This window comes from Boleophthalmus pectinirostris, unplaced genomic scaffold (genome assembly GCF_026225935.1).
Source record: "Boleophthalmus pectinirostris isolate CB_2022bp ecotype Guang Dong unplaced genomic scaffold, ASM2622593v1 HiC_scaffold_19, whole genome shotgun sequence".
NCBI lineage: Eukaryota > Metazoa > Chordata > Actinopteri > Gobiiformes > Gobiidae > Boleophthalmus > Boleophthalmus pectinirostris.
The window spans coordinates 45,373,023-45,383,022 of record NW_026571140.1 but is presented as its reverse complement, the minus strand read 5'-3'; the positions used below and the strand labels follow the sequence as shown (position 1 = coordinate 45,383,022).

The 10,000-nt window shown below is 42.3% G+C and overlaps 1 protein-coding gene across 1 annotated transcript in view; it reads left to right on the top strand.

Moving 5' to 3' along the window:
• The window catches only part of tubgcp4 (tubulin, gamma complex associated protein 4), a 33,771-nt gene that overhangs the window by 12,507 nt on the left and 11,264 nt on the right, over positions 1–10,000 (top strand). Inside the window, exons 15-16 of the mRNA XM_055154916.1 lie at positions 865–966; positions 7,203–7,346. Of these exons, the coding sequence (XP_055010891.1) occupies positions 865–966; positions 7,203–7,346 (246 nt within the window). The remainder of the gene's footprint in view (positions 1–864; positions 967–7,202; positions 7,347–10,000) is intronic.

Genomic DNA, 10,000 nt, shown 5'->3' with positions numbered 1-10,000 from the left:
TGTTCACTCTGAAATCATACTGTTTACTTTTGAAATCAACACTGTTCACTCTGAAATCCACACTGTTCACTTTTGAAATCAACAGTGTTCACTCTGAAATCAACACTGTTCATTTTTGAAATCAACAGTGTTCACTCTGAAATCAACACAGTTCACTTTTGAAATCAACAGTGTTCACTCTGAAATCAACAGTGTTCACTCTGAAGTCAGCACTGTTCAATCTGAAATCAACAGTGTTCACTTTTGAAATCAACAGTATTCACTTTTGAAATCAACAGTATTCACTTTTGAAATCAACAGTGTTCACTTTTGAAATCAACAGTGTTCACTTTTGAAATCAACACTGTTCACTCTGAAATCAACACTGTGTTCACTCTGAACTCAACACTGTTCACTGTTGAAATTAACAGTGTTCACTTTTGAAATCAGCACCGCTCACTCTGAAATCAACAGTGTTCACTTTTGAAATCAACAGTGTTCACTTTTGAAATCAACAGTGTTCACTTTTGAAATCAACAGTGTTCACTTTTGAAATCAACACTGTTCACTCTGAAATCAACACTGTGTTCACTCTGAAATCAACACTGTTCACTCTGAAATCAACACTGTTCACTGTTGAAATTAACAGTGTTCACTTTTGAAATCAACACCGCTCACTCTGAAATCAACACTGTTCACTTTTCCAGTTTTATTGATGTAAATAAATTTCTCCTGCTTATTTCGTCCAGTTGGTCTTTAAACTTTTACTTCCACCTTTGGACAAACTGAAATCTTTTACAACTACTTCAGATACTGCAGTACTCAGGTTAAATGAGTACTACAGATACTGCAATACTCAGGTTAAATGCAGTACTTGTGTTGCAGATGCAGAGGAAAAACCTGAAGTCGAGTCAAACCGACGCCCCCCAATGGAGACTCCGGAACCACATGGCCTTTCTCATCGACAACCTGCAGTACTACCTACAGGTACTACTACTACTACTACTACTACTACAGTACTACCTACAGGTACTACTACTACCACAGTACTACCTACAGGTACTACTACTACTACTACTACTACTACTACTACTACTACTACTACTACTACTACTACAACTACAGTACTACCTACAGGTACTACTACTACTACTACTACAGTACTACCTACAGGTACTACTACTACTACTACTACAGTACTACCTACAGGTACTACTACTACTACTACTACTACAGTACTACCTACAGGTACTACTACTACTACTACTACTACTACTACTACTACTACTACTACTACTACTACTACTACTACTACAGTACTACCTACAGGTACTACTACTACTACTACTACTACTGCAGTACTACCTACAGGTACTACTGCAGTACTACCTACAGGTACTACTACTACTACTACTACTACTGTCGAACTGTCTGAGCAGGCCTCACATCTGTCTGTTACAAACTATCATCTGGACTAATCTGCCTGGAGTTTTTTGCATATATTGGATTACTACAATTACTAAGCAGTTTTTATAGCATACCAAGCTATTTTATCACTCTTAAGACGCTCTATTGGCTCGTTTTGAAATCCTAAGGCCGAGTGGCCTACCACTGTCAGCCATGGCACCGGGAGAAAGACAATCCCCCTTAAATCCAGACAACGATGGCAAAACATTCACACATCTAGAAGCACAGATCCAGCGACTATCCACTGAACTTAAGGAAAAGGATGAAATAATCGCTAAACTAATGGATGTTGCCACAGGACAACATAAACGCATAGCCTTACTCAACAGCGCCCTCATGGACACAATAGTATGGGACCCACAGGCCACGTCCCGTCCCACCTGCTCAACCCCGCATTCCCCGTTGCCTCGCGATGCTTCCGTATTATGTAATAACGACAGAAGTCGTACATCTGAAATCCCCCTCCGACTTAACCTTACAAACCGTTTCTCTGTGCTGACATCGGACTCACCTGCTTCTCCCGCTCCGGTTCAGGCACCCCCCAATCTGGACTCTTCTACCGATTTCCCCGCTCTCCACAGTAAGGTCCCAGTCTCAAGGGACGCAAGCCCACTTCAGGCTACTACAAACGATGCTCCGGTATATCCAGTGGCCACTGCTCCCCTGTCCTCTCAGTCCATAAGTCCCCACAAGTCAACCGTACAGCGCGCTAAATCATCATCCAGACGAAAAAATCTTAAAAGAGGCTGTTTTGAGACGATCCGGTGGTTCTCAGGTTGCTGCCCCGGCTCTGCCGCTCCACTCCTCGCTGCGCGCACATTCTCCGCCTTCGGTGGTATCACGGTCCCAAACCGCGGCACAGCCGATGGCGATGAGGTCACCGGTGGAGCCACGGCTACAACAAGCTGCTGCCCAACCGGGGATCTTGTCTAAGAATCCTCTGAGGCCTCCGGTGGATCCACGGTTACGACAAGCTGCGGCGCGACCGGTGCCCCTGGCCGAGGAGGCGCCTCTGGAGCAGGAGTGCACTGCCGATGGGTCGGTACCTGGCCCGGCTCCTCACTCCGAGGCCCCCGTCTCCTCTCGGTCCTCTTCACACGGTGATGATCCACACCTCACAGGCCCACAAACTGGTCTTCAGCCACAGCCACTGTTTCCCCCCAAAACAATTATCATCGGCGATTCAATAATCCGGCATGTTCGCTATTTTAATGCCATTACACACTGTTTTCCTGGAGCCACGGTGTCTCAGATTGTGAGCAAACTTCCTGACCTGCTCCAATCCATGCCCTCTACAATCTATAGAATCATAGTTCATGTGGGGACAAATGACATGTCACGTGAGAAATTAGAGAACACAAAAAGGGATTTTGAGGATCTTTTCAATGTTCTGAAACCGTGGACTACTCAAGGCATATCCGTGTTCATCTCTGGTCCCATTCCCACTCTGTATCACGGAGCTGAGCGACTCGATAGGACCCTTCATTTAAACAGCTGCTCAGCTCCGTCTGCAGGTCCCACCTCATCAACTTCATTGACAATTTTAATCTGTTCTGGGACCGCCCCTCACACTACAGGGTAGACGGCTTACACCTAAATAGACGCGGAAGCCGTCTGCTTAAAAACTACATGGTCTACGCTGTCCACAACCTGGTAAGTGTGCCCGCTACTGTACCCGCACGTGAATGACTGTTTACTTCCTACACACCCACACCCCGCCCAGCTACCTCATCCTCAGACCTTCCAACGCACTGCTGGTCTCAGATTAGCTCCCCCTCCCTGTCGCCATTGGAACAGCACCAAACTGAACGGGCTGGGTCACCACCTCTGCTAACTCTATCACCACCAACGCCAGCTGGATCACCACCTCTGCTAGCCGGATCATTTACACGTATACATGATATCCCAGTCCATATAACTAGACCTTATCAAACCAAGAAACATATGAAACCTAGATCTATCAATCGGAATAATATTTTAATTGCTCATGTTAATACAATGAAAAAAGCACCACTGACTTTTAATATGGGACTTTTAAACGTTAGATCTTTGGCAAATAAATCCTTTATAATTAATGACATGATTGTAGATCGGCCTCTTGATTGTATGTTTTTAACAGAGACATGGACAGGCACAGATGGAGCCGTAACACTAAACGAAACCACACCTCCTAATTATAGCTATTCATATTCCTCTCGCCTTGATAAAAGAGGTGGTGGTACAGCTACAATCTTTTGTGCCAAACATAATTTCAAAAATATTTATTTTAATCAATACCCTTCATTTGAGCATCACTCCTTGGCCTTAACAAACCCCTCCATTCTCTTTATATGTATTTACCGCCCGCCCAAACATTCCTCCTCTTTCATGGCAGATTTCTCAGACCTCCTGTCCATTGCTCATTCAAATTACAATAGAATTATAATTGTAGGTGATTTTAATTTACACATTGATATCAAATCAGACTCACTAGCAACAGAGTTTTTAAACCTTTTAAACTGTATGAATTTTAAACAAAATGTTTCACAGCCCACCCACAACAGAGGCCGTATATTAGATTTAGTAATTTCCTATGGAATATCAGTAAACATTGGCCTCTGTTGTGGACGTGGGATTTTCAGACCATGCCTGTGTATTTTTTAATATAACAATTGAGCAACCCCCCATATCTGAATGCATTGTCAGAAAACGCTGCATTACTGCTGAAGTTACAACAAACTTTACAGAAATACTAAACAACACTCCAACCCCTATTTTACCATCTTCATGCGATCATATTGTAGAATATTTTAATAATAAACTAAAATCTGCTCTTGATGCTGTAGCACCGCTAAAAGTGAAAAATGTGAAGACAAAAAAGTCTCCTTGGATAAATGAAAAAACAAGACAACTAAAGCAAAATTGTAGGAAAGCAGAAAGAAAATGGCGCAAGAATAAAATTACAATAAACTATGAAATTTATCGTGAACATATGAGAAAATACAACAATAGCATTAAATGTGAAAGACAAGCATATCTCTCTCAACTCATACATAACAACATAAATAATCCTAGGATGCTATTTTCCACTATTAGTTCCGTTATCGACCCTGTTTGTAACTGGAATGAACCAGCCAACATGCCAAACTGTGAGGATTTTCTGACCTATTTCAGCAGTAAAATTCAGTCGATTAGAGCTGACCTGCAACAGATCCAACCAGGCATTGTCTGTAATACAAGTCCTTTGGTTTTATCAAACACACTTGATAGTTTTGCCCTGGTTGATGCTACGACTCTTAACAAAATTATTTTACAATTAAAACCAGCCACCTGTTTTTTAGATCCTATTCCTACATCGCTTTTTAAATCAGTTTTAAATTTTTTAGCCCAAGAAGTTCTTAACATTGTAAATTTTTCGCTGCAGACAGGGGTTTTTCCTACAGCACTTAAAACTGCCATGGTCAAACCTCTGCTTAAAAAGGATAACTTGGACTCCTCCCTGCTCAGTAATTACAGACCTGTGTCAAATCTGCCGTTTTTAAGCAAAATTTTAGAAAAAATTGTTTTTAACCAGGTTAGTGATTTTATGATTTCTAACAATATTTTTGAAATTTATCAATCTGGCTTTAGAGTTCAGCATAGCACAGAGACTGCATTATTAAAGATTCTTAATGATATAAGATCCAACTTAGACAAGAAAAACCTGTCAGTCCTGGTGCTGTTGGATCTCACGGCAGCATTTGACACTGTCGACCACTGGATTTTATTAGATAGATACATTATGCAGTCGGTCTCTCTGGATCTGTTTTTAACTGGTTCAAATCATTTTTAACAAACAGGGATTTTTATGTTAGTCTTGGGGAACACTCCTCCGCAAAATGTAAAATGGAGTATGGTGTTCCCCAAGGCTCAATTTTAGGTCCAACCCTTTTTAACCTTTACATGCTGCCACTAGGACAGGTCATCAGGAGACACGGTGTTAACTTTCATAGCTACGCTGATGATACCAGCTCTATATCACCGTGTCTCCTGATGACCTGAGCCTGATCGATGCCCTTTTTAACTGCATTTTAGATATTAAGTCCTGGATGGCAGCAAACTTCCTCCAGCTCAACCAGGGCAAAACTGAGGTTTTAATTATTGGTCCTGAAGCTCAGAGAGAGAGACTCAAAGCTGAGCTCCAAACCTCCTCACTGAACCCTGTGAGAGGGTCAAGAGTTTAGGAGTTATTCTTGACAGTGAGCTTAGCTTTGAGCCACACATCAGGTCCATCACTAAATCTGGTTTTTATCATCTAAAAAATATTGCCAGAGTCAGACCTTTTCTTTCTCAAGCCAGTGCAGAGACTTAAATACATGCTTTTATTACAAATCGCGTTGATTACTGTAATGTTCTCCTTTCTGGTCTTCCAAAGAAATCTACAGCTCCATTGCAGCTCCTCCAAAACTCTGCAGCTGCTGACGAGGACCAGGGAAGCGAGAGCACATCACCCCAGTACTGAAGTCTCTGCACTGGCTCCTGTGAGCTTCAGGATAGATTTTAAAGTTCTTTTATTGGTTTATAAAGCTCTTAATGGTCTTAGTCCTATTTTATTTATCTGATCTGCTTTTATCATATGAGCCCTCTCGGACTCTCAGGTCCTCAGGTCTCGTCTTTTAACTGTCCCAAGAGTCCAGACTAAAACTCACGGTGAGGCGTCTTTTAGCTTTTACGGCCCCCGTCTGTGGAACAGTCTGACCTGAGGATCTGAGGTCCGCTGCGAGTGTTCATATTTTTAAAAGTAAACTTAAAACATATCTTTTTAATTTAGCTTTTAACTGAAACTTTTACCTGTTTTAACTTAAATTATCATTATTATTGTTATTATTATGGTAGTTTTAAATTAAATTATCATTACTATTTTATTTTGTCTCCATCTGGTCTTAGCTATACACTTTTAATTTTTACTATAACTTTTAAGAGCTTTATGTTTATTAGTTTTTTAGTTTTTATGTTTCTGTTTAAATTGTGGTATGGGGGGGGGGGGGTTAATTAATGTATTAAAAATGTTTCTGTTGCATGTGAAGCACTTTGTGCTACATTTCAAATATATGAAAAGTGCTATACAAATAAAGTTTGATTGATTGATTGATTGACTACTACTACTACTACAGGTACTACTACTACTACTACTACTACAGGTACTACTACTACTACTACAGGTACTACTACTACTACTACTACTACTACTACTACAGTACTACCTACAAGTACTACTACTACTACAGTACTACCTACAGGTACTACTACAGTACTACCTACAGGTTCTACAACTACTACTACTACAGTACCACCTACAGGTGCTACTACTACTACTACAGTATACTACAGTACTACTACAGTACTACCTACAGGTACTACTACAGTACTACCTACAGGTACTACTACAGTACTACCTACAGGTACTACTACAGTACTACCTACAGGTACTACTACAGTACTACCTACAGGTACTACTAGTACTACTACAGTACTACCTACAGGTACTACTACTACTACTACTACAGTACTACCTACAGGTACTACTACAGTACTACCTACAGGTACTACTACAGTACTACCTACAGGTACTACTAGTACTACTACAGTACTACCTACAGGTACTACAACTACTACTACTACAGTACTACCTACAGGTGCTACTACTATTACTACTACTGAGGTACTTGATGCAGTACTTGATGCAGTACTTGATGCAGTACTTGATGCAGTACTTGATGCAGTACTTGTACTTTCAGGTGGACGTGTTGGAGTCTCAGTTCTCGCAGCTTCTGACTCAGATCAACTCGACTCGAGATTTCGAGAGCATCAGACTTTCCCACGACCACTTCCTCAGCAACCTGCTCGCCCAGACCTTCATCCTGCTCAAACCGGTACTGAACCAGGACTAAACCAGGACTAAACCAGGACTAAACCAGGACTAAACCAGGACTAACCAGGACTAAACCAGGACTAAACCAGGACTGAACCAGGACTGAACCAGGACTAAACCAGGACTAAACCAGGACTAAACCAGGACTAAACCAGGACTGAACCAGGACTAAACCAGGACTGAACCAGGACTAAACCAGGACTAAACCAGGACAAACCACCAGGACTAAACCAGGTCTAAACAGGACTAAACCAGAACTAAACCAGAACTAAACCAGGACTGAACAGGTCTAGGAAACCAGGACTAACCAAACCAGGACTAAACCAGGACTAAACCAGGACTAAACCAGGAGGACTAAACCAGGACTAAACCAGGACTAAACCAGGACTAAACCAGGTCTAAACCAGGACTAAACCAGGACTAAACCAGGACTAAACCAGGACTAAACCAGGACTAAACCAGGACTGAACCAGGACTAAACCAGGACTGAACCAGGACTAAACCAGGACTAAACCAGGACTAAACCAGGACTAAACCAGGACTAAACCAGGGACTAAACCAGGACTAAACCAGACTAAACCAGGACTAACCAGGACTAACCAGGACTAAACCAGGACTAAACCAGGACCTAACCAGGACTAAACCAGGACTAAACCAGGACTAAACCAGGACTAAACCAGGTCTAAACCAGGACTGAACCAGGACTAAACCAGGACTAAACCAGGACTAACCAGGACTAAACCAGGACTAAACCAGGACTAAACCAGGACTAAACCAGGTCTAAACCAGGACTAAACCAGGACTAAACCAGGAACTAAACCAGGACTGAACCAGGTCTAAACCAGGACTAAACCAGGACTAAACCAGGACTAAACCAGGACTAAACCAGGACTAAACCAGGACTGAACCAGGTCTAAACCAGGACTGAACCAGGACTAAACCAGGACTAAACCAGGACTAAACCAGGTCTAAACCAGGACTAAACCAGGTCTAAACCAGGACTGAACCAGGACTAAACCAGGACTAAACCAGGACTAAACCAGGACTAAACCAGGTCTAAACCAGGACTAAACCAGGACTAAACCAGGACTGAACCAGGTCTAAACCAGGACTGAACCAGGACTAAACCAGGACTAAAACAGGACTAAACCAGGACTAAACCAGGACTAGGACTAAACCAGGTCTAAACCAGGACTGAACCAGGACTAAACCAGGACTAAACCAGGACTAAACCAGGACTAAACCAGGACTAAACCAGGACTGAACCAGGTCTAAACCAGGACTGAACCAGGACTAAACCAGGACTAAACCAGGACTAAAACCAGGTCTAAACCAGGACTAAACCAGGATAAACCAGGACTAAACCAGGACTAAACCAGGACTAAACCAGGACTAAACCAGGACTAAACCAGGACTAAACCAGGTCTAAACCAGGTCTAAACCAGGACTAAACCAGGTCTAAACCAGACTAAACCAGGTCTAAACCAGTAAACCAGACTAAACCAGGTCTAAACCAAACAGTCTAAACCAGGACTAACCAGGTCTAAACAGGACTAAACCAGGTCTAAACCAGGTCTAAACCAGGAACTAAACTAAACCAGGTCTAAACCAGGACTGAACCAGGTCTAAACCAGGTGTTACGACCCAGCTCGTTTGGGGTGAGGGAAGTAACAAAAATAAAACCAAGATGTAAAATGGAATAAATTAAGTAATGTTTAATTAACAGGAATGTAAAGGTAAATTAACAAAACACTAAAAATATACAGACAACAACCGAAACTAAGAAACAGAACAACAGAATAAACTGAGTTTTGTGCCAGAAAAGGGGTCACGCAGACTTACACAAAAACGAGTGGTAAAACTTAGGGACACAGACTAAACTAAAACACAAGTTCCCCAAATTAAACCACATAAACCCACAAACAGAATCGAGTGACCAAATCAAAAAAGGCACAAAACTAAAACTACACACACACACAAAACAATATGGCAGACTGGCCACCAAGGCCAGCAGCCCCGAACAGGTGCTGGTCATCTCCTTAAATAGGGGGAGGTGGCTGCAGGTGAAGTGGGCGTGGACTTGCCCCACCAATCACAGACCAGGGCTCGTGCAGCAGGAATCAAGAGAACTCTGCAGAAATATTAGAACTAAGGCCTGGGGCCGTAACACCAGGACTAAACCAGGACTAAACCAGGACTAAACCAGGTCTAAACCAGGTCTAAACCAGGACTAAACCAGGACTAAACCAGGACTAAACCAGGTCTAACCAGGTCTAAACCAGGTCTAAACCAGGACTAACCAGGACTAAAACCAGGACTAAACCAGGACTAAACCAGGTCTAAACCAGGTCTAAACCAGGACTAAACCAGGACTAAACCAGGACTAAACCAGGACTAAACCAGGTCTAAACCAGGACTAAACCAGGACTAAACCAGGAAGGTCTAAACCAGGACTAAACCATGGTCTTCTACTGAATGTTCCTGTGATGTGACTGATGTTCTGATGTTCTGTGATGTTCTGATGTTCTGTGATGTTCTCTGATGTTCTTCTGATGTTCTGATGTTCTGATGTTCTGTGATGTTCTGATGTTCTTCTGATGTTCTGTGATGTTCTTCTGATGTTCTGATGTTCTGATGTTCTTCTGATGTTCTGATGTTCTTCTG